General features: G+C 43.8%; 2 protein-coding genes across 7 annotated transcripts in view; one reads left to right on the top strand and one right to left on the bottom strand.

The window, feature by feature from the left end:
* ulk4 (unc-51 like kinase 4) overlaps nt 1-19,282 on the top strand; it is a 730,951-nt gene extending 711,669 nt beyond the window's left edge. For all 4 annotated transcript variants that reach the window (XM_073072965.1, XM_073072962.1, XM_073072961.1 and 1 more), the window contains one exon: nt 18,550-19,282. In XM_073072965.1, the coding sequence (XP_072929066.1) occupies nt 18,550-18,613 (64 nt within the window). In that variant the 3' untranslated portion in view covers nt 18,614-19,282. The remainder of the gene's footprint in view (nt 1-18,549) is intronic.
* Nucleotides 19,283-24,084: 4,802 nt separating this feature from the next.
* The window catches only part of LOC140742181 (catenin beta-1), a 45,946-nt gene continuing 44,043 nt past the window's right edge, over nt 24,085-25,987 (bottom strand). Inside the window, exons 15-16 of one of the 3 annotated variants that reach the window (XM_073072959.1) lie at nt 25,036-25,262; nt 24,085-24,907 (exon numbers count right to left, since the gene is read on the bottom strand). In XM_073072959.1, coding sequence (XP_072929060.1) covers nt 25,054-25,262 — 209 coding nt within the window. In that variant the 3' untranslated portion in view covers nt 24,085-24,907; nt 25,036-25,053. Of the gene's footprint in view, nt 25,263-25,987 lie in introns of all 3 variants that reach the window. The other 2 variants (XM_073072958.1, XM_073072960.1) reach the window with 2 other exon arrangements.

The following is a 25,987-nucleotide window of genomic DNA, read 5'->3' as shown; positions in this document are numbered from 1 at the left end:
CTCCAACCTGACAAACAGTTATCCACCACTACTCTATGGCATCTCCCATCCAGCCACTGTTGAATCCATTTTACTACTTTAATATTAATACCTAACGATTGAACCTTCCTAACTAACCTTCCGTGCAGAACCTTGTCAAAGGCCTTACTGAAGTCCATATAGACAACATCCACTGCTTTACCCTCATCAACTTTCCTCGTAACCTCTACAAAAAATTCAATAAGATTTGTCAAACATTACCTTCCATGTACAAATCCATGTTGACTGTTCCTAATCACACCCTGTCTATCCAGATAATTATACATGCCATCTCTAAGAATACTTTCCATTAATTTACCCACCACTGACGTCAAACTGATAGGCCTATAATTGCTAGGTTTACTCTTAGAACCCTTTTTAAACAATGGAACCACATGAGCAATACGCCAATCCTCTGGCACCATCCCCGTTTCTAATGACATTTGAAATATTTCTGTCAGAGCCCCTGCTATTTTACACTAACTTCCCTCAAGGTCCTAGGGAATATCCTGTCAGGACCCGGAGATTTATCCACTTTTATATTCCTTAAAAGCGCCAGTACTTCCTCCTCTTTAATCGTCATAGATTCCATAACTTCCCTACTTGTTTCCCTTACCTTACACAATTCAATATCTTTCTCCTTAGTGAATACTGAAGAAAAGAAATTGTTCAAAATCTCCCCCATCTCTTTCGGCTCCACACTCTGTTCACTCTGATTCTCTAAGGGACCAATTTTATCCCTCACTATCCTTTTGCTATTAATATAACTGTAGAAACCCTTTGGATTTATTTTCACCTTACTTGCCAAAGCAACCTCGTATCTTCTTTTAGCTTTTCTACTTTCTTTCTTAAGATTTTTCTTACATTCTTTATATTCCTTGAGCACCTCATTTACTCCATGCTGCCTATATTTATTGTAGATATCTCTCTTTTTCCTAACCAAGTTTCCAATATCCCTTGAAAACCATGGCTCTCTCAAACTTTTAACCTTTCCTTTCAACCTAACAGGAACATAAAGATTCTGTACCCTCAAAATTTCACCTTTAAATGACCGCCATTTCTCTATTACATCCTTCCCATAAAAGAAGTTGTTCCAATCCACTCCTTCTAAATCCTTTCGCATCTCCTCAAAGTTAGCCTTCCTCCAATCAAAAATCTCAACCCCTGGGTCCAGTCCTGTCCTTCTCTATAATTAGATTGAAACTAATGGCATTGTGATCACTGGACCCGAAGTGCTCCCCAACACATACCTCCGTCACCTGACCTAGTTCATTCCCTAACAGAAGATCCAACACTGCCCCTTCTCTAGTTGGTACCTCTATGTATTGCTGCAAAAAATTATCCTGCACACATTTTACAAACTCCAACCCATCCATCCCTTTTACAGTATGGGCTTCCCAGTCTATGTGTGGAAAATTAAAATCTCCCACAATCACAACCCTGTGCTAACTACAAATATCTTCTATCTCCTTGCAAATTTGCTCCTCCAATTCTTGCTCCCCATTAGGTGGTCTATAATACACCCCTATAAGTGTTACTACACCTTTCGCATTCCTCAATTCCAACCAAATAGCCTCCCTAGACGAGCCTTCTAATCTATCCTGCCAGAGTACCGCTGTAATATTTTCTCTGACAAGCAACGCAACACCTCCCCCTCTTGTCCCTCCAATTCTATCACACCTGAAGCAACGAAATCCAGGAATATTTAGTTGCCAATCACACCCCTCCTGCAACCATGTTTCACTAATAGCTACAACATCATATTTCCAGGTATCAATCCATGCTCTAAGCTCATCCACCTTTCTTACAATGCTCCTAGCATTAAAATAAATCCATTTTAGATTTTCTCCACCTCTTCCTCTCTGTTTATCTCTAACAGTACAAAGAACTTTACTGTCTTCTTTTTCTTCCTTCTCCTATACATCTGTTCCTACACTCTGGTGCCCCTCCCCCCTCATATCTAGTTTAAATCCACTGGAGCCTCTCTAGCAAACCTACCTGCAAGAATATTTGTCCCCCTCCAGTTCAGATGTAAACCATCCCGCCGGAACAGGTCCCACCTTCCCTGGAAAACTGCCCAATTATCTATAAATCTGCAGCCCTCCCTCCTGCACCATGTCTTCAGCCACATGTTGATCTGCACTATCTTACTATTTCTAAACCCACCTGCACGTGGCACTGGTAGCAATCCTGAGATTGCTATCCTGGAGGTCCTGTCCTTTAACTTGGCACCTAGCTCCCTAAACTCACCGTTCAGGACCTCCTCACTCTTCCTACCCACGCCATTGGTCCCTACATGGACCACAACATCCGGCTGCTCACCCTCCCTCTTGAGAATACTGAGAACTCGATCCGAGATATCGTGGACCCTGGCACCAGGGAGGCAACAGACCATCCGGAATTCTTGATCTCTTCCACAGAACCTCCTATCTGTCCCCCTAACTATCGAATCCCCTATCACTACTGCTCTCCTCTTTCCCCTCCTTCCCTTCTGAGCTGAGTGTCCAGTCTTGGTGCCAGAGACCCAACCACTGCAACTTGTCCCTGGTAGGCCATCCCCACCAACAATATCCAAAACGGTATACTTATTGTTGATGGGAACGGCCACAGGGGTGCTCTGCTCTTCCTGTCTATTCCCCTTCCCTCTCCTGACAGTCACCCAACTACCTGTCTCCTGACTCTTAGGGGTGACTATCTCCCTGAAACTCCTGTCTATTTCTGCCTCTGCCTCCCGAATGATCTGAAGTTCATCCAGCCCCAGCTCCACATCCCTAACACAGTTTGTCAGGAGCTGCAGCTGGATGTACCTTTTGCAGGTGTAGTCATCAGGGACAATTGTGCTCGCCCTGACTTCCCACGTACTGCAAACGGAGCACTCAACTGCCCTAACTGCTGCCTCCATCACCTACTCCTAATCTAATTAGATTAATTAAAGGAGCTTACCCAGCCTTACCTCACCTGGAGTAAAGCTCGTCCTCAGCCTCTGCTCGCTATTGAAATTCTCCCGCTGCCACATGGGCTGACTTTAATGTGCTTGCACAGTCTAGCCTCTTTGCCACGATCAGTTTTTTTTAAAAAACAGCTTCTGTCTGAGCTTGTTTTACCTCTTTCCTCTCCGCCTCTTGCTGCGATTTTGATCCAGATCATTAATGTATATGACAAACAACATTGGACCCAGTACAGATCCCTGAGGCACACCATTAGTCACCGGCTTCCAACCTGACAAACAGTTATCCACCACTACTCTCTGGCATCTCCTATCCAGCCACTGTTGAGTCCATTTTACTACTTCAATATTAATACCTATCATTAGGCCTTTATTACAAAGGGAATTGAGTACAAGAGCAAGGAAATCCTTTTGCATTTGTACAGAGCCCTGGTGAGACCACACCTGGAGTATTGTGAACAGTTTTGGTCTCCAGGGTTAAGGAAGGACATCCTGGCTGTAGAGGAAGTGCAGCGTAGATTCACGAGGTTAATTCCTGGGATGTCTGGACTGTCTTACACAGAGAGGTTAGAGAGACTGGGCTTGTACACGCTGGAATTAAGGAGATTGAGAGGGGATCTGATTGAAACATATAAGATTATTAAGGGATTGGACAAGATAGAGGCAGGAAATATGTTCCAGATGCTGGGAGAGTACCAGAGGGCATGGTTTGAGAATAAGGGGTAGGTCATTTAGGACAGAGTTAAGGAAAAACTTCTTCTCCCAGAGAGTTGTGGGGGTCTGGAATGCACTGCCTCGGAAGGCAGTGGAGGCCAATTCTCTAGATGCTTTCAAGAAGGAGCTAGATAGGTATCTTATGGATAGGGGAATCAAGGGATATGGGGACAAGGCAGGAACCAGGTATTGATAGTAATTGATCAGCCATGATCTCAAAATGGCGGTGCAGGCTCGAAGGGCCGAATGGTCTACTTCTGCACCTATTGTCTATTGTCTATTTGAACCTTCCTAACTTACCTTCCGTGTGACAGGTTTGCTAGAGCTGATGGGGGTGGTTTAAACTAAGTTGGTAAGGGATGGAACCAGAGTGATAGGGCTGAGGGTGGGACAGTTGATATACAAGGACTGTAGATGCAGTATGTAGTCAGACTGTGATGAAGAACAGGCAGATAGTAAGGCAAAATTGTAGTCAGTTGGAAAATCCATTTGGTGCTGGATCCCAAGAGACAGAATTTGTAGTATGGCTACAAGATGACTTTTTAGAGCACCTTGTGGTTGAGCACACAAGGGGAATGGCAATTCCAAATTATATTATATAATGACCCAGATATAATTAGGAAGTTTAAGGTAAAGGAACCCTTAGGAGGCAGTGATCATTATATGATAAAATTTACCCTACAATTTGAAAAGGAGAAGTTAAAATCAGGTGTATTAGTATAACAGTGGAGTAAAGTGGATTACAGAGGTACGGGAGAGGAGCTGACCAAAGTTGATCGGAAGGGGACACAGCAGGGATGATGGCAGAACAGCGATGGCTGGTGTTTCTGGGGAATTTGGAAGGCGCAGGAAAGATACATCCGAAAGATGAAGAATTATTCTAAACGGAGGATGAGGCTATCGTGGTTGAGAAGGGAAATCAAAGACAACATAAGAGGAATAGACAGAGTGGACAGCCAGCGCCTCTTCCCCAGGGCACCACTGCTCAATACAAGAGGTCATGGCTTTAAGGTAAGGGGTGGGAAGATCAAGGGGGATATTAGAGGAAGGTTTTTTACTCAGAGAGTGGTTGGTGTGTGGAATGCGCTGCCTGAGTCAGTGGTGGAGGCAGATACACTAGTGAAATTTAAGGAACTACTGGACAGGTATATGGAGGAATTTAAGGTGGGGGGGGTTATATGGGAGGCATTGTTTAGAGTCGGCACAACATTGTGGGCTGAAGGGCCTGTACTGTGCTGTATTGTTCTATGTTGTTTTATGTTGTTCTGTAAGAGCAAAAGGGAGGGCATATAACAAGTAACGCACACTGAATGCCAGAGAAACTCATTAGGCCAGGCAGCATCCATAGAAAAGAGCAACCTGTCGACATTTCAGGCTGAGACCCTGCTACTGCCTGGTCTGCTGAGTTTCCCCAGCATTTTGTGTGTGTTGCATCTGCAGATTTTCTCATGTTTGCATATTATAGGTATTTTGTGTCAGTCTTCACTCTGCGAGAGAGTGAGGGGTCAGAAGTGAGTGTCATTGCTATTACTAAGGAGAAGGTGCTTGTGCTGCTGAAAAGTCTGACGGTAGGTAAATCACCTGGACCTGATGGATGACACCCCAGGGTTGTGAAAGGTGGCTGAAGAGATTGTGAAAGCGTCGTAGTGATCTTTTAAGAATGACGAGATTCTGAAATAGTTTGTGAGGACTGGAAAATTACAAATGTCACTCCACTCTTCAAGAAGGAAAGGAGACAGAAGAAAGGAAATTATAGACCAGTTAGCTGGACTTCAGTGGTTGGAAAGATGGAGTCTATAATTAAGGTTTCGGGGTACTTGGAATCACATGACAAGGTGGGCAAAAGTTAGCATGGTTTTCCGAAGGGGAAATCTTGCCTGACAAATCTGTTGGAATTCTTTGAGGAACCAGCAGGCAAGATAGACAAGGAGAGTCAGTGGATATAGTTTGGATTTTGACAAGGTACTTACTACACATGAGGTAGCTTAACAAGATAAGAGCCATGATATTATAAGAAAGATGCTAGCATCAATGGAGGGTTGGTTGACTGGCAGGAGGCAAAGTGTTGGAATAAATGGGGTCATTTTTGGTTGGGTGCTGGTGACAAGTGGTGTACCACAGTGGTTGGTGTTAGGACTGCTTCTACAGTATGTCACTGATCTGAATGAAGGAATTGATGGCAAGTTTGTGGAAGATAGGTGGAAGGGCAGATAGTGTTGAGTAAGCCAGGTGTCTGCAGAAGGACTTACAGACAGATTGGGAGAATGGGCTAAGAAGTAGCAGATGGAATATAATGTAAAAAAGTCATGCACTTTGGCAGAAGTAATAAAAGCATGGACTATTACATAAATGGGGAGAAAATTAAAAATTCAGAGGTGCAAAAGGGCTTGGGAATTCTCATGCAGGACTCTCTAAGGATTCAACTTGCAGGTTGAATCAGTGTTAAGGAAAGCAAATGAAATGTTAGCATTTATTTTGAGAGGACAAGAATACAAAAGTAACAATACAATACTGAGGATTTATATTGGCCAGACCACACTTAGAGTACTGTGAGCAGATTTGGATCCCTTATGTAAGAAAGGGTGTGCTGGCATTGGAGAAAGTCCCGAGGAGGTTCATGAGAATGATCAACACACACAAAATGCTGGTGGAACGCAGCAGGCCAGGCAGCATCTATAAGGAGAAGCACTGTCGACATTTCGGGCCAAGACCCTTCGTCAGGACTAACTGAAAGAAAAGATAGTAAGAGATTTGAAAGTAGGAGGGGGAGGGGGAAATCCGAAATGATAGGAAAAGACAGGAGGGGGTGGGATGAAGCTAAGAGCTGGAAAGGTGATTGGTAAAAGGGATACAGAGCTGGAGAAGGGAAAGGATCATGGGACGGGAGGCCTAGGGAGAAAGAAAGGGGGAGGGGAGCACCAGAGGGAGATAGAAAGCAAGCAGGGAGTGATTGTGAAATGGGTAGAGAGAGAAAAAAGGGGGGGTAAATAAATAAATAAGGGATGGGTTAAGAAGGGAAGAGGGGCATTAACAGAAGTTAGAGAAGTCAATGTTCATGCTATCAGGTTGGAGGCTACCCAGCCGGTATATAAGGTGTTGTTCCTCCAACCTGAGTGTGGCTTCATCTTGACAGTAGAGGAGGCCATGGATAGACATATCAGAATGGGAATGGGACATGGAATTAAAATGTGTGGCCACTGGGAGATCCTGCTTTCTCTGGCGGACCGAGCGTAGGTGTTCAGCGAAACGGTCTCCCAGTCTGCGTCAGGTCTCACCAATATATAAAAGGCCACACCGGGAGCACCGGACGCAGTATACCACACCAGCTAACTCACAGGTGAAGTGTCGCCTCACCTGGAAGGACTGTCTGGGGCCCTGAATGGTGGTGAGGGAGGAATTGTAAGGGCAGGTGTAGCACTTGTTCCGTTTACAAGGATAAGTGCCAGGAGGGAAATCGGTGGGAAGGGATGGGGGGGGACCAATGGACAAGGGAGTCATGTAGGGAGCGATCCCTGTGGAAAGCAGAAAGGGGGAGAGGGAAAGATGTGTTTGGTAGTGGGATCCCGTTGTAGGTGGCAGAAGTTACGGAGAATTATACGTTGGACCTGGAGGCTGGGGGGGTGGTAGGTAAGGACAAGGGGAACCCTATCCCAAGTGGGGTGGTGGGCGGATGGGGTGAGGGCAGATGTGCGGGAAATGGGAGAGATGTGTTTGAGAGCAGAGTTGATCGTGGACGAAGGGAAGCCCCTTTGTTTAAAAAAGGAAGACATCTCCTTCGTCCTGGAATGAAAAGCCTCATCCTGAGAGCAGATGCGGCTGAGACGGAGGAATTGTGAGAAAGGGATAGCATTTTTGCAAGAGACGGGGAGGGAAGAGGAATAGTCCAGGTAGCTGTGAGAGTCTGTAGGCTTATAGTAGATAAGCCGTATCCAGAGATGGAGACAGAAAGATCAAGAAAGGGGAAGGAGGTGTCAGAAATAGACCAGGTAAATTTGAGGGAAGAGTGAAAGTTGACACCTATGCTCTGTCCGCCAGAGAAAGCAGGATCTCCCAGTGGCCACACATTTTAATTCCACGTCCCATTCCCATTCTGATATGTCTATCCGTGGCCTCCTCTACTGTCAAGATGAAGCCACAGTCAGGTTGAAGGAACACCTTATATTCCATCTGGTTAGCCTCCAACCTGATGGCATGAACTTTGATTTCTCTAACTTCCATTAATGCCCTTCCTCCCCTTATTACCCCATCCCTTATTTACTTATTATTCCCTCCCCCTCCTTTTTTTTCTCTCTCTGCCTCTCTGCCCATCACTCTTTGCCTATTCTCCATCTCCCTCTGGTGCTCTCCTCCCCCTTTCTTTCTCCCTAGGCCTCCCGTCCCATGATCCTTTCCCTTCTCCAGCTGTGTATCCCTTTTGCCAATCACCTTTCCAGCTCTTAGCTTCATCCCACCCCCTTCGGTCTACTCCTATCATTTTGGATTTCCCCCTCCCCCTCCCACCTTCAAATCTCTTACTATCTTTTCTTTCAGTTTGTCCTGATGAAGGGTCTCAGCCCAAAACGTCGACTGTACTTCTTCCTATAGATGCTGCCTGGCCTGCTGCGTTCCACCAGCATTTTGTGTGTGTTGCTCATTTTATTTCCAGCATCTGCAGATTTTCCCGTGTTCATGTGAATGATGCCAGGAATAAAAGGGTTAACAAAGGGTTATGAGGAGCATTTGATGGCTCTGGGCCTGTACAAAGTGGAGTTTAGAAGAATTGAGGGAAAAACACATTAAAACCTATCAAATATTGAAGGGTCTGGATAGAGTGGATGTGGAGAGTATGTTTCCTGTAGTGGGGGAGTCTAGGACTAGATGGCCCAGCCTCAGAATTGAGGATCATCCATTTAGAGGTAAGGAAAAAATTCTTTAGCTATAGGTGGTGAATCCGTGGAATTTTTTGCCACAGATATCTGTGAAAGGCAAGTCTTTTGGTATATCCAAGGCAAGGTTGGTTGGTTCTTGATTAATGAGGGTGTGCAAGATTATGGGGAGAAGGCAGGAAAATCAAAGAGATAATATGTCAGCCATTACGAAATTGTGGACCAGACTCAATTGGCCGAATGGATTAATTCTTCTCCTTGGTCTAATGGTATCTAATAAAATGACCACTAAAGGTAAAACACTACAGTTTAGTACACAATACTGGGCCAACCTTAAAAGCTACTCTAAAATCAATCTAACCTTTCCCTCCTATATAGCCATGTTTCTGTCATCCATATACCTATCTAAGCATTTCTTGAATTTCCCTAATGTATCTGTCTCTACCACCACCCTTAGCAGGGCATTTCATGCATTTATCGCTGTGTAAAAAAAAACTTAACTCTAACATCACCCCCCCCCCCCCCCCCCCGTACTTTCCTCCAATCAGCTTGATATTATTCCCCCTCATATTTGCCATTTCTGCCCTTGGAAAAAGTCCCTGGTTTTCTGTGCTGTACTATTATTCTGTATATTCTGTAATGCTGTACATTGAAGCGGCATTGTACATCTGCGTGTGGCTAGATTTATAAATCTGCGATGAAGCACACTGCAAGTGTAGTTCCTAGCTATGAGCAATAATGCATCAAGTGCACTAGCGTGAACCTTATAGCATGACCTCCATGCATGGAGCAGCCACTTTGGATCAGGTGATGATTTGGGGCAAATTTGCCCTGGAGTGGTAGCTGAGTGACATCAGGAGCCCCTCCAGCAACAGAGAAATCAGATCACTCTTTACCTTCATTAAAGATCTTCTGCAGCTGGAGCCCACACCAATCACAAAGCACAGATTCACACCACAGCTTTGCTGCAGTGACATCAGTCATGCATTCCACTTCAACTGAGCTACTGCAACATTTCCAGCCACATGCTTGTCACTTAAAGAACTCTCTCCACACAGGAGTAAAGCTTTCTTATCCAAGAAAGTCATGGTTGATATTTGTACTGGTTCAAAAGACTTTTCTGAATGCACATAAATTCCTTCTGAACCTTTTACATTTCAAATTCGCCCGTTTGAAGAAACTTTGACAACACCCTTCCTCATTACTGCAGTACTGGACTCTGTACTCCTCTCTTATAGCCCTTCCTCACCCAGCATGTTACTGCTGAAACAATAACACCCTTCTTTTAACTACATCAGAGTAATTGCACACATTTCAAATTCCCACTGATCAATACTTTGTTTTTTAACCTTAGTAGTCAGACTCCATGTGTTAATAAGAAACATAGAAAACCTACAGCGCAATACAGGCCCTTCAGCCCACAAACCTGTGCCAAACATGTCCCTACCTTAGAAACTGCTAGGCTTACCTATAGCCTTCTATTTTACTAAGCTCCACGTACCTATCCAAAAGTCTCTTAAAAGACCCTATAGTAACTGCCTCCACCACCTTTGCCAGCAGCCCATTCCACTCACTCACCACTCTCTGAGTAAAAAACTTACCCCTGTCATCTCCTCTGTATCTACCCCCCAGCACCTTAAACCTGTGCCCTCTTGTGGCAACCATTTCAGCCCTGGGAAAAAGCCTCTGACTATCCACACAATCAATGCCTCTCAACATCTTATACACCTCTATCAGGTCACCTCTCATCCTCTGTCGCTCCAAGGAGAAAAGGCCAAATTCACTCAACCTATCTTCATAAGACATGCTCCCCAAACCAGGCAGTATCCTTGTAAATCTCCTCTGCACCCTTTCTATGGCTTCCATGTCCTTCCTGTAGTGAGGCAACCAGAACTGAGCACAGTGCTCCAAGTGGGGTCTGACCAGGGTCCTATATAGCTGCAACATTACCTCTCAGCTCCTAAATGCCACAATTGATGAAGGTCAATACACCATATGCCTTCTTAACCGCAGAGTCAACCTGCGCAGCTGCTTTGAGTATCCTATGGACTCGGACCCCAAAATCCCTCTGATCCTCCACACTGACAAGAGTCTTACCATTAATACTATATTCTGCCATCATATTTGACCTACCAAAATGAACCACTTCACACTTATCTGGGCTGAACTCCATCTGCCACTTCTCAGTCCAGTTTTGCATCCTATCAATGTCCCGCTGTAAACTCTGACAGCCCTCCACACTATCCACAACACCCCCAACCTTTGTGCCATCAGCAAACTTACTAACCCATCCCTCCACTTCCTCATCCAGATCATTTATAAAAATCATGAAGAGCAGGGGTCCCAGAACAGATCCCTGAGGCACTCCATTGGTGACTGACCTCCATGCATTTATGACCCGTCTACAACCACTCTTTGCCTTCTGTGGGCAAGCCAGTTCTGGATCCACAAAGAAATGTCCCCTTGGATCCCATGCCTCTTTACTTTCTCAATAAGTCTTGCATGGGGTACCTTATCAAATGCCTTGCTGAAATCCATATACACTACATCTACTGCTCTTCCTTCATCAATGTGTTTAGTCACATCCTCAAAAAATTCAATCAGGCTCATATGACCTGACCTGCCTTTGACAAAGCCATGCTGGCTATTCCTAATCATATTATACCTCTCCAAATGTTAATAAATCCTGCATCTCAGGATCCTCTCCAGCAACTTACCAACCACTGAAGACTCACTGGTCTATAATTTCCTGGGCTATCTCTACTCCCTCTCTTGAATAAAGGAACGACATCCACAACCCTCCAATCCTCCGGAACCTCTCCCGTCCCCACTGATGATGCAAAGATCATCGCCAGAGGCTCAGCAATCTCCTCCCTCACCTCCCACAGTAGCCTGGGGTACATCTCATCTGGTCCCGGTGACTTATCCAACTTGATGCTTTCCAAAAGCTCCAGCACATCCTTTCTTAATATCTACATGCTCAAGCTTTTCAGTCTGCTGAAAGTCATCACTACAATCACCAAGATCCTTTTCCATAGTGAATACTGAAGTATTCATTAAGTACCTCTGCTATTTTCTCCGGTTCCATACACACTTTCCCACTGTCACACTTGATAGGTCCTATTCTTTCACGTCTTATCCTCTTGCCCTTCACATACTTGTAGAATGCCTTGGGTTTTCCCTTAATTCTGCCCGCCAAGGCCTTCTCATGGCCCCTTCTGGCTCTCCTAATTCCATTCTTAAGCTCCTTCCTAGTAGCCTTATAATCTTCTAGATCTCTAACATTGCCCAGCTCTCTGAACCTTTTGTAAGCTTTTCTTTTCTTCTTGACTAGATTTATTACAGCCTTTGTACACCACAGTTCCTGTCCCCTACCGTAACTTCCCTGTCTCATTGGAACGTACCTATACAGAACTCTATACAAATATCCCCTGAATACTTGCCACATTTCCTCCATACTTTTCCCTGAGAATGTCTGTTTCCAATTTAAGCCTCCAATTTCCTGCCTGATAGCCTCAATTCCCCTTACTCCAATTAAATGCTTTTCTAACTTGTCTGTTCCTATCTCTCTCCAATGCTATTGTAAAGGAGATAGAATTATGATCACTATCTCCAAAATGCTCTCCCACTGAGAGATCTAACACCTGACCAGGTTCATTTCCCAATACCAGATCAAGTACAGCCTCTCCTCTTGTAGGCTTATCTACATATTGTGTCAAGAAACCTTTCTGAACACACCTAACAAACTCCACCCCATCTAAACCCCTTGCTCTAGGGAGATGTCAATCGATATTTGGGAAATTAAAATCTCCCGTCATGACAACTCTTATTATTACACCTTTCCAGGATCTTTCTCCCCATCTGCTCCTCGATATCCCTGTTACTATAAGGCAGCCTTTAAAAACATCCAGTAAAGTTATTGACCCCTTCCTGTTCCTAACCTCCACCCACAGAGACTCCATAGACAATCCCTCTAAGGCATCCACCTTTTCTGCACCCTTGACACTATCTCTGATCAACAGTGCCACGCCCCCCACCTCTTTTGCCTCCATCCCTGTCCTTTCTGAAACATCTAAAACCTGGCGCTTGAAGTAACCATTCCTGTCCCTGAGCCATCCAAGTCTCTGTAATGGCCACCACATCATATCTCCAAGTGCTGATCCACGCTCTAAGCTCATCCGCTTAGTTCACAACACTTCTTGCGTTAAAATAGACACATCTCAAACCTTCGGTCTGAGCACGTCCCTTCTCTATCACCTGCCTGTCCTCTCTCTCACACTGTCTCCTATCTTTCTCTATTTGAGAGCCAACCTCTTCTTCCCCAGTCTCTTCAGTTTGGCACCTGAGAACATTTCTATCACATACAAACCTTTGATTTCTGTCCACACAAGCAGTCCTCACATGACCTTTATCCTCCTCTACCTCACCATCTGCTCTAACACTCTGGTTCCCCTCCCCCTGCAAATCTAGTTTAACCCCCCCCCCCCCCCCCCCGGAGCAGCACTAGCAAATCTTCCCGCAAGGATGTTAGTCCCCTTCCAGTTCAGGTGCAAACCATCCTGTCAGAACAGGTCCCACCTGCCCTGGAACAAGGCCCAATTGTCCAGAAACATGAAGCCCTCCCTCCTGCACCAACTCCTTAGCCACGTATTTAGCTGCATTATCTTCCTGTTTCTAGCCTCACTAGCACGTGGCATGGGTAGCAATCCCGAGATTGCAACCCTGGAGGTCCTGTCCTTCAACTTTGCACCTAGCTCCCTAAACACACCTTTCAGGACCTCCTCACTCTTCCTACCCACGTCATTGGTCCCTACATGGACCACAACATCCGGCTGCTCACCCTCCCTCTTGAGAATACTGAGAATTCGATCTGAGATATTGCGGACCCTGGCACCAGGGAGGCAACAGACCATCCGGGATTCTCGATCTCTCCCACAGAACTTCTTATCTGTCCCCCTAACTATCAAATCCCCTATCACTACTGCTCTCCTCTTTTCCCTCCTTCCCTTCTGAGCTGAGGGTCAAGTCTCGGTGCCAGAGACCCAACCACTGCAACTTGTCCCTGGTAGGTCGTCCCCACCAACAGTATCCAAAACGGTATACTTATTGTTGATGGGAATGGCCACAGGGGTGCTCTTCCTGTCTATTCCCCTTCCCTCTCCTGACAGACACCCAACTACCTGTCTCCTGACTCTTAGGGGTGAATATCTCCCTGAAACTCCTGTCTATTTCAGCCTCTGCCTCCCAAATGATCCAAAGTTCATCCAGCTCCAGATCCCTAACTCGGTTTGTCAGGAGCTGCAGCTGGATGCACCTTTTGCAGGTGTAGTCATCAGGGACAATTGTGCTCGCCCTGACTTCCCACATCCTGCAAACGGAGCACTCAACTGCCCTAACTGCTGCCTCCATTACCTACTCCTTAAATTAATTAAAGGAACTTACCCAGCCTTACCTCACTTGGAGCAAGCGTCCTCAGCCTCTGCTCGCCGAAGCATCTCGAGCCAAACCCTCAAAGCTCCACTCCTACCCTGAGCCACTCACACCACTGGCCGCTCCTCGCTAGCCGCTCCACTTCAGTTACCCGTCCTTTTATTTGTCCCTGCCAATTACCTCACGAGCCCTTCACTCCTCCTCTTCCTGCTGCAACGGTTTCTCGATCACACTCGATCACCCGCTGCACGCTCACCTCAGCTGCTTCCCAGCACTCAGCGCTCTCACAAACCCTTCACTCCTCCTCTTCCTGCTGCAACGGTTTCTCGATCACACTGTCCCAGGTACCCGCTGCACGCTCACCTCAGCTGCTTCCCAGCACTCAGCGCCCTCACAAGCACTTCACTCCTCCTCTTCCTGCTGCAAAAAGGATAAATTTAGCCTTCCAGTCCTCACACATGTCTTACAGTGCCTATAAAAAGTATTCACTCCCTTGGGGAGTTTTCATGTTTTATTGTTTGACAACATTGAATCACAGTGGCTTTAATTTGGCTTTTTTGAATCTGATCAACAGAAATGACTCTTTCATGTCAAAATGAAAACAAATGTCTACAAATTAGTCAAAATTTATTACAATTATTAAACACAAAATAATTGATTGCATAATTACTCACCCCTTCAAATCAATATATAGTAGATGCACCTTTGGCAGCAATTGCAGCCTTGAGTCCATATTGATGGGTCTCTATCAGCTTTGTCCATCCGGACACTACAATTTTTCCCCATCCTTCTTTACGAAACTGCTCAAGCTCTGTCAGATTGCACAGGGATCATGTGTGAACAGCCCTTTTCAAGTGCAGCCATGAATTCTCAATTGGATTGAGGTTTGGATTCTGACTTGGCTGCTCCAGGACATTAACTTTGTTGTTTTTAAGCCATTCCTGTGTAGATTTGGCTTTATGTTCAGACTCATTGTGTTGCTAGAAAGCAAATCTTCTCCCATGTCGCAGTTTTCTTGTAGATTGCATCAGGGTTTCCCCTGTATTTTGTGGCATTTATTTTACTCTCTACCTTCACAAGCTTCCTGGACCTGCTGCAGTGAAGCATTCCCACAGCATGATGCAGCACCACCATGCTTCACAGTAGGGATGGTGTGCTTTTGATGATGTGTGGTGCTTGGCTTACGCCAAATATAACATTTAGTCTGATGGCCAAAAAGCTCAATTTTGGTTTTAACAGACTATAGAACCTTCTTCCAGCTGACTTCGGTCTCCCACATGCCTTCAGGTTAACTCTAGCCAAGATTTCATGTGAGTTTTTTGTAACAGTGGCTTTCTCTTTGCCACTCTCCCATAAAGCTGTGACTGGTGAAGCACCCGGGCAACAGTTGTTGTGTGCGCAGTCTCTCCCATCTCAGCCACTGAAGCTTGTTACTCCTCCATAGTTGTCATAGTTTTGTAAGGAAACTGTCAGTTGGACCTCCCAGATACAGGTGTATTTTTACTACGATCAATTGAAACACCTTGACCACACACAGTTCTCCAAAAACAGATCTCCATTTAACTAATCATGTGACTTCTAAAACCAAATGACTGCACCAGTGGTGATTTGGTGTGTCGTATTAAAGAGCGTAAGTACTTATGTAATCAATTATTTTGTGTTTTATATTTGTAATTTAGATCACTTTGCAGAGATCTGTTTTCATTTTGACACAAAAGTGTCTTTTTCTGTTGATAGCATAAAAAAAGCCAAATTCATTTCACTGTGATTCAATGTTATAGAAAATTATAGTGCAGAAACAGGTCCTTGCTAATCCATACCAAACCATTTAAATTGCCTTCTTCCATCAACCTGCACCATCATAGCCCTCCATACCCCTACCATCCATGTACCTATCCAAACTTCCTTTAAACATTGAAATTGCATTCGCATGCACTACTTGCACTGGCAGCTCATTCCACACTCTCACAACCCTCTGAGTGAGGAAGTTTCCCTTCATGTTCCCTTAACTCATGACCTCTAGTTGTAGTTGCACCCAATCTCAGTGGAAAAAGCCTGCCTGAATTTACCCTATCTACACCCCTCACTTTGTATACCTCTGTCACAGTCTTCTGTGTTCTAAGAATATCCTAAGGTTTTCAAAGTTGTAAAACATGAAGACTTCTAAGGGGGATGTATACTTTTTATAGGCTTGGTATATGCCCATGTCTGCTCTGCTTACTGGACTGATTCCATTTTCTTTCTTTATTTGGCTGTAGGTCCATCCTCTGTCCTATTCATCTGCCAAATTAGTTTAAACACTCTGTAAACCTTTCTACGGGGACATTGGACCCATTCCAGTTCAGACAGAACCATCCTGCTTCTAAAAGTCCCACCTCCCTCAGAGACATTCCTGATAATACAAAAATCTATAGCCTTCTCCTACACAAACCTATTTGGCTACACATTCATCTCTCTTCTTTTTCATATTTACCCACTAACACATGTAATCCACAGGTTGTAGCCTTACGGGCCCTCTATAATTTGTGACCCAGCTCTCTGAACTCGCATCACAGGCCTCATCTCTCTTTTCACTGATGACATCAGTACCAATGTGGATCACAACATCCGGTTGTTTGCCCTTCCCCGGGACTGTTTTATGACATCCATAACCCAAGTTCCATCAGCCTTCGTTCACAGAAGTCTACTCCCCTTATTATCAAGGCTCCCTGCTGGTCTCCTGTACTCTTGCTCCTTCCCCTTATATAGTTCAGCCACCCACAGTGCTGTAATGTTGGTTTTCTTTCCTTCCTACATCTGCCTCTGGGAATGCCTTTAAGAGTGACCACCTCCATGGAAACTTCAGCCTCACAGAGGCATTGTGGTACCTGCAATGGGCACTTGAGTTCCAAAGCCTGCCATTCAAACTGGTCAAATTGGAGCAATGCTTTTAATTTAGGAAGGGCCCTTTGAAATGGTAATCCAATCTGTTCCCACAATTTGAACTATAAACATGAAAATACCAAGCACCCAATACCAAGACTACCACCAATGACACACTGCCAATCCAAAGGTCAGTGCTATGAGCCTTCTGCACCGAAGCTCCTCACTCACCAAAGACCACACTCAGAGACCCCTGCACTCAAAGATGCACAGCACAAAACTACTGCAATACCACCTTCCTGTAGTGATTCCATATCCCTTGATATCTTAACATCTACTGATTGAATGCTCAGTGACTGAGCCTCTGCAACTAACTCTCTTGGATACAACATTCCAAAGATCCATGACACTCTGGGTGAGAGAATCTTTCCACTCATTATCCTGCTGCCTAACCTTTTGAATTTGGTTTTCCTGGTTCTAGACACCTTACCAGTGGAACCTCATCACCACATCCACTTTATTCACTTTTCCTAAAGGATATTGTATGTTTCAGTAAGTTCACTTCACATTGTGCTAAACACATGAGAGTACAAACCCAGCCAGCTTAATCTTTCTTTATGGGATAATCCCCAATTTTCCTTATCTCTATTACACAACATCCCTCCTTAAATAGGGAGACAACCCATATACAAAATTCCATGGTGATTCATGTGCACACATAAATGTGATGTAGGGTCTCTGCCTGAAATGTTGACAATTCCTTCACACTCCCCCGAGATGGTGCTCAATGCTGAATTCCTTCAGAATTTCATATGATGCTCTGGATCCCAGCACCTGCAGTCTCCTGTGTTTGTCTGACCCACCAGATGATAGAATCGTTTATCACCATTGGTTTCTTTATGTCCCCATCCTCCATGTATAGCTGAGCTTGCTTTTGGTTCTGCTCACTCTCTCAGTGAACCCCTGCTCAGAGCAGAGAGAGGGAGTAAGTTGCCTGTTCACCTGTTCCCTCGCAGCATGCAGTCCCTCGAGCTGCAACACTATCCCCAACTCCACAGCCAGAGTCGGTCATCCAAGCTGTACACTGGGTACAGAAAGACCCATTGATAAAAACAGATGAACTGTTTTTCAGATCTACATGCTCCTGAAAGAAAAGCAAGTTCATAAACATATTGAATATCTAATGAAAGGAAGTACAATAAAGCAATTCATTTCACTGCTGTGGGCATTATGAATGAAACATTGTAGCTCTATTTAACAAAGATCTGTCAGGCCACAGTTTAAAGTTAGCAATTGACTGAGTAGAAAAACTGCTGGACAAACTCACCATATTGATGTTGCCTGATCTACTGAGTTCGAGCTTTTTTTCGCTGCGGTTTCCACTATCTGCAGGATTCTGAGACTCCAGTGTATAAAAGCAACTTACTAATCTCACCCACCCCATGAGTACAAATGTTCCCCAGTTTAATTCCAAGACTTTTTTTTATGTTCTGGACTCTGGCCCTTATTTCTGTGCTCTCCAGCCAGAAAATTGGTCTGCTTTCTATCTATCTGGTGTCTCAGAGGTAAGACAGAGAGGATCATATGTGTCATTCAGCTGCCCTACAAACCCAAAGCATTGTATTTTCAGATTAATTTTTACAAACCTGTTTAATTCTGTCATGTGTGATGTGGTCTCAATCACTGACAGCATTTTCTTTGTTCTTATCCCAGTTCTCATACCGATATTGCCATTGCATCGTTAGCCTTTGAAATACTGAGGCTCATTGGCCATTGAGCCATTGACCTACTCCAGGATCTCTGTTCACATAATCACCAAGTACCATCAGCATTATCACACTCACCGCAGGACCACTGACTACTCCAGAATCAGGACTCACAGCTCTCAGGACTGGAAGCGTCCTAATGGAGGAGAGTTACATTCCAATGTCTTGTTCTTTGACTGGTTTTGTCATGGATTCAAGGAAAGCCAAAACAAGCGTGTTTTCTTCAAGTAAACTGAAGTAGAGTTGGAGGAAAGGTACTGTACCAAAAGTAATTAAAAACATTCCTTCTCAAAAACATCTTGCAACCTTCTTTGAAATCATTAATATACAACTGAAGCTAAAATTTAGCCAACTAAGTACAATTAATTAATATACTCAAAATACATTAATATGCATTTTGTAAAGCTTGAAGTCAGCAGAATAGAAATGTTGGAACGTCTCTTGCATGTTTAGTGTGACTGTCCAAAGGCAAATATCGCAACAATTATTTTTGTACTCTTTCATCAGTCTGTAACAGAGACTTCCATTCTGCTGGAATAGCTTTCTATTGTTTTGATACTTAAAGAGTTGTGAATTTCTGTTTGGGGATGAAAGTTTACTGAAATCTTGTTCTTCTCTTTTCCAATGCAAATGGATAATCATTAGCATCTCTGGCAGAGAATAAATGTGTATTAATTTGATTGCTGTTGGTGTGTCAGTTTTTTGTCTGCTCTGGATCTGGAGCTTATAAATTGATTTTGAACCATTTCAACCAATCAATCCTTCAGTCATTGAGAGGCTGGCAGCTCCTAGGATTCCATTCATTCATCAGTATATTATTCCCAGAACACATTGCTGAAACAAACATCAATACACTGTATGTCCGGAAAATATGTGTTTCAGGAACATTATTGTTTAATCTTTATCATTTTAAGTAAAATAAATTGAAAATAACAATTTCTACTTTCCCCATATAACCTTTCAGAGCCAGGCAGATACCACAATTCCAGCCTGTCCAGTGTACTAATTGTCCTGGTCTAAAGATGCCCTATCTGGCTTTGTTTCCCTGAAATAGTCTGACGGGTCTCACATGTGCTGTGTAGCCCGTGATCTATTCTGGGGTGTCTGTGACATCAAAGGATCCATCTCAACTATAACGTCAGCCCACCCAAGACAACATGGGGCCCTCAGTAAGCAGGGAGCCAGTCACTTTGGAAGAAGGAAAAAAGTTGACAGTGGTTGACAAAGGAAGTCAGAGATTGCATAGCATTAAAAAAAAGGAAGTATGACAGCTAAGGTGAGTGGGAGGACGGATGATTGGGAAGTTTTTAAGGAACAACAGAACTTAACTAAAAAGGCAATACAGGGAGAAAAAATGAGGTACGAACGCAAGCTAGCCAGGAATATAAAGGAAGATAGCAAAAGCTTTTTTAGGTATGTGAAGAGAAAGAAGATAGTTAAGAACAATGTTGGGCCCTTGAAGAATGAATTGGGTGAAATTGTTATGGGAAACAGAGAAATGGCAGAAGAATTTAATGAGTACTTTAGATCTGTTTTCACTAAGGAAGACACAAGCAATCTCCCAGATGTATGGATGGGCCAAGGACATAGGGTAACAGAGGAAATGAAACAGATTGACATTAGGAAGGAAACAGTGATGAGAAGACTGATGGGACTGAAGGCTGACAAATCCCCAGGTCCAGATGGTCTGCATCCTCGGGTACTAAAGGAGGTGGCCCTGGAAATTGCAGATGCATTGGTAATCATTTTCCAATGTTCCTTAGATTCAGGATCAGTTCCTGAGGATTGGAGAATGGCTAATGTTATCCCACTTCTTAGGTCGATAGTTCTCTCCTTTCTTGTCAGCCTGACATCGGTGGTGGGGAAGATGCTAGAGTCCATTATTAAGGACGAAATAGTGGCATATCTAGATAGCAGTGATAGGATTGGGCCGAGCCAGCATGGATTTACCAAGGGTAAATCATGCTTGACTAATCTGTTGGAATTTTTCGAGGATGTAACCAGGAAGTTAGACGGGGGAGATCCAGTGGATGTAGTGTACCTCGATTTTCAGAAGGCATTTGATAAGGTCCCACATAGGGGATTGGTGGGTAAAATCAAAGCTCAGGGCATCGGGGGGAAGACATTGACATGGATAGAAAACTAGTTGGCAGATAGAAAGCAAAGGGTAGCGGTGAATGGGCGTTTCTCGGAATGGCAGGTGATGACTAGTGGGGTGCCACAGGGTTTGGTATTGGGACCACAGCTATTTACAATTTATGTCAACGATTTGGATAAGGCATTGAAAATAACATCAGCAAATTTGCTGATGATACTAAGTTGGGTGGCAGGGTGACATGTGATGCGGGTGTTAGGAGAATTCAGGGCAACTTGGATAGGCTGGGTGAGTGGGCAGATACTTGGCAGATGGTGTTTAATGTGAATAAGTGAGGTTATCCACTTTGGGAGTAAGAACAGGAAGGCAGATTATTATCTGAACGGTGTAGAGTTAGGTAAGGGAGAAATACACAGAGATCTAGGAGTCCTTGTTCATCAGTCACTGAAGGTGAATGAGCAAGTGCAGCAGGCAGTGAAGGCTAATGGAATGTTGGCCTTTATTACAAAGGGAATTGAGTACAAGAGCAAGGAAATCCTCTTGCATTTGTACAGAGCCCTGGTGAGACCACACCTGGAGTACTGTGTACAGTTTTGGTCTCCAGGGTTAAGGAAGGACATCCTGGCTGTAGAGGAAGTGCAGCGTAGATTCACGAGGTTAATTCCTGGGATGTCTGGACTGTCTTACGCAGAGAGGTTAGAGAGACTGGGCTTGTACACGCTGGAATTAAGGAGATTGAGAGGGGATCTGATTGAAACATATAAGATTATTAAGGGATTGGACAAGATATAGGCAGGAAATATGTTCCAGATGCTGGGAGAGTCCAGTACCAGAGGGCATGGTTTGAGAATAAGGGGCAGGTCATTTAGGACAGATTTAAGGAAAAACTTCTTCTCCCAGAGAGTTGTGGGGGTCTGGAATGCACTGCCTCGGAAGGTAGTGGAGGCCAATTCTCTGGATGCTTTCAAGGAGCTAGATAGGTATCTTATGGATAGGGGAATCAAGGGATATGGGGACAAGGCAGGAACCAGGTATTGATTGTAGTTGGTCAGCCATGATCTCAAAATGGCGGTGCAGGCTTGAAGGGCTGAATGGTCTACTTCTGCACCTATTGTCTATATGTACCTTCCTTACATGTTCTTATTATATAATCAACTATTATTTGATATTTTGTTGGGACTGCAATTGGCTGTGGCTGTATCATACTCTTAGATTCATACAGTAGAGAAGCAGGCCCTTCAGTCCAAATCACCTATGCCAAACAATGTCTTCCTGAGTAAGTCCCAGTTGCCTCATAACCCTATTAACCTTTCCTATCCATTTATTTGTCCACCAAATGCCTTTCAAATATGGTTTTTGTACTCATCTCTACCACTTCCTGTCAGCTTATTCCATATTCTCACTACCCTCTGCTTGTGAAACCTGCCATTTCAAATCCTTCCCCTCACCTTGGATTGCTTGACGGCATTGGCCCATGACAAAAGAAGAATGAGAACCCCTTCTTTAGACCTACGCTCTTTAGTTTTAGACTCCCATACCCTGGGGAAGGGTACCTTATCCATGCTCCTTTTTTTAAATCGCTATAGGATCATCCCTCTGCTTCCTTTGATCCAGGGAAAAGTCCCAGCCTATCTGGTCTCTTCTTATGGGGTGTTAGCTTTCATTAGTCGAGGGATAGAGTTTAAGAGTCGTGAGGTAATGATGCAGCTCTATAAAACTCTGGTTAGGGCACACTTGGGAGTACTGTATCCAGTTCTGGTCACCTCACTATAGGAAGGATGTGGAAGCATTGGAAAGGGTACAGAGATTTACCAGGATGCAGCCTGGTTTAGAGAGTATCCTCAGACAGGATGAAGAGGTCAATACTCCCCAATGCCATTAGGCTTTACAATTCAACTGCCAGGACTTAAGAACTTTTTTTAAAGCTATTATTAATGCTTTTTGAGTTAGTGATTTAGATGCATATCATATTATTACTGAGTTAAGTATTGTATGTAATGAGTTTTTGCTACAACAAGTGTATGGGACATTGGAAAAAATGTTGAATTTCCCCATGGGGATGAATAAAGTATCTATCTATCTATCTATTATGATCAGAGATTAAGGGAGCTAGGGCTTTACTCTTTGGAGAGCAGGATGAGAGAAGACAAGATATTAAGAATAGAGTGGACAGCCAGCGCCTCTTCCCCAGGGAACCACTGCTCAGTACAAGAGGACATGGCTTTAAGGTAAGGGGTGGGAAGATCAAGGGGGATATTAGAGGAAGGTTTTTTTACTCAGTGTGGTTGGTGCATGGAATGCACTGCCCGAGTCAGTGGTGGAGGCAGATAAACTAGTGAAATTTAAGCGATTACTAGACAGGTATATGGAGGAATTTAAAGTGGGGGTTATATGGTAGGCAGGGTTTAAGGGCTGGCACAACATTGTGGGCCAAAGGGCCTGTATTGTGCCCATCCCTCCACTTCCTCATCCAGGTCATTTATAAAAATCAGAAAGGGATCCCAGAGGCACACCACTGGTCACCACCCTCCATGCAGAATATGACCCATCTACAACCACTCTGCCTTCTGTGTGCAAGCCAATTCTGGATCCACAAAGCAAGGACCCCTTGGATCCCATGCCTCCTTACTTTCTCAATAAGCCTTGCATGGGGTACCTTGTCAAATACCTTCTGAAATCCATATACACTGCATCTACTGCTTTACCTTCAATGTGTTTAGTCACATCCTCAACAAATTCAATCAGGTATCACGGAAACCAGCTTCCCCTCCATGGACTGTTTCCACTTCACTGCCTCAGTAAAGCAGCCACCCTAATCAAAGACCTCACCCATCCTGAGACAAGGTCTTCATGGATATTTAAGGCAGAAGTTGATAGATTCTTGATTGGTCAGGACAATAAGGGATACAAGAGATTGGGGTTGAGGGGAAAATTCGATCAGCTATGATGAAATGGCAGAGCAGACTCGATAGGCCTAATTCTGCTTCTATATCTTATCTTAACACTATCCTGCAATCTGTTATTATTTTCCCTTGTAGTACCTCAATACATTGTAGTAATGGAACAATCTGCATAGCACGTAAAAGTTTTTCACTGTAGACGTGGCAATAAAAAAAAAATTGATTTGCAGCAAACTGTTGCCAATGTCAAAGATATCTCACGTTCCAGGTTTAAAAGTTGGATGCAAATAACTCACACAGGAAAGAATACCCCTTGAGAGGTAAAGGGATGATCAATATTTGACTCAAATGCCTGTACTGGAACTGCTGCGGGCACTTGGAGTGAAGTGAAGATGAACTTTAGTTTTGCACATATTAAGGAGCAGCTGTCAATGTCAAAGATGACGAATACATTGTGTACAAATAAACACCAGGAAGACAGACGATAGCAAATTCCAACCATTTTTATTTTATCAACTTATACATAAAATTATGTAAGAGACAAAGTTCCTTAAACTGCATATAAACTTAATATTGGTGCTCTAGTAATTAAGCCACTCACACAAAAATGAAATCAGTCCAGTTTAATTGTTTCTACAATCGCATTTTTCCATGAAGCATCTGTGTTGCAGAATACAATAACTCAGAAGGGGTGGGTGGAAGAGTGTCCTCTCATTAAACTATAACAACCATTGCCAAATGACAGTTCTACTTAAACCCTCCTGAAAATCCCTAGTATAAAGCAATATTGATCAAACACGCCATCTCACCTGCTCGTATTAAGAGTGGACTTTTATCTAATTTCACATTTTTATACAAAAAGCTACACAGTGTTACACTTCAGAGTACAATTAAATCTATTATGAATGAATTAGTGCTCTACACAATTACTTCAGATTTTAAAAATCAGAACGGCTATTGCAATGCCACTATAACTTAAGACTACGAGACTATGTTTAAAAAATATCATTTACTGGTCTACTCTACTTCAAAGCAAGCTACATCAGTACAATTACAGAGATTTAAAAAAATAATAAAAATAATTAACAGGCAAGGCTAGAGTTTTTAATGTTCCATCTCTTGTTCCAATCTTGAGCATTCTTTAGAAGTAGGCAGCCATTTCCAAACCGCTTTGATACAAGGACCAGAACAATTGACTGTTCCCATAGGAAACTGAGCTTTGTTAGTGTCAGGCACTTTCTGAGATACCAGCCCACCCCTCGAGCCCTCTCAGCAATTCTACAGGCCAATCACAATGCAAGTTCATTCAACTGCAGAAAGAAGAAAAGAAGTTATGTGACTACAAATAGAAAAAGTTGACAGATTTAAATGGAGTTGTAAGTTGCAAACCCAAATAGTAAAGGTGATATCTTCCCATACCTTTAAATGATTGCCATACCTATAATGCAGGTTATATTTACAAGTCTGTATCAAACCAGGCCAGCTGATTACTGTCACCGGGAGGAAGCCCATCCATCAAGTCCTGGGCATGTCCAAGGTCTGGGAGCCCATCGACTGGGTACTCAGCACCAGGATGGTGACCACTCATGTCATGTTCCATCATCGGATCAATGCCCATGGTATCCTGTCCATAGCCGCCTGGGTGGTAAGAACGAAAACTAGGATCTACATTCGTGAAAGGGTTTAAGAAAGTGGACGGGGTAAGGTGGCAAAAAAAAAAGGGCACAGAACAAATGAGACAATAAATACATCACGTGGAGAAAACATTTCCCTACCTCCCAACACTTCTGCCAAGACAAGACCAAGGCTACATTCTCTAAGCTGAGCAACCTTTCCTCTCACTTCTGCATACACACACTGTTGCTAACACAACACCAGTGGAGGATACAGAAAAGTAGAAGCATGGCTGATTAAGATTAGTGTTGGAGAATGGTGACATGGGCCAAGGGACAGAGCAACAACAGCTGGGTGTATCCTACAGGTGACCAACAAATTCAAGAGAGCAAAGATGTAGGGAGATGCATAGAAAAGTGCAAAAATTTAGCAGCACAATGAAGAGTTTCTAAAATGCACCCCAGCTAATTTGGGAGCAGAGGGCCATGAAGTTACTTTTCAGAATAAAGATAACAACAGCATTCCCAAAGGGATTGTGTCCAGATTTTTTAATCCACATGAGTCAGACAATAAAAAAAATCACAATTCTATATTTGTAGACACCAAACTTAATACTTGTGAACTGCAAAGAGGATGGTGCTAAACTGAAGCAGGATAGTAAAAGACAGGCAAACATGGGCAGATGCACAGAAAAGGTTAATATAGAGAAATGTGAGGTAGGGTAAACGAAAACACATTATGAAGGGGATAGCTCTAAAAGGACAAGGTCTAATTTC

This window comes from Hemitrygon akajei, chromosome 20 (assembly GCF_048418815.1).
Source record: "Hemitrygon akajei chromosome 20, sHemAka1.3, whole genome shotgun sequence".
Lineage (NCBI taxonomy): Eukaryota > Metazoa > Chordata > Chondrichthyes > Myliobatiformes > Dasyatidae > Hemitrygon > Hemitrygon akajei.
This window is presented reverse-complemented; position numbering and strand designations above follow the sequence as displayed.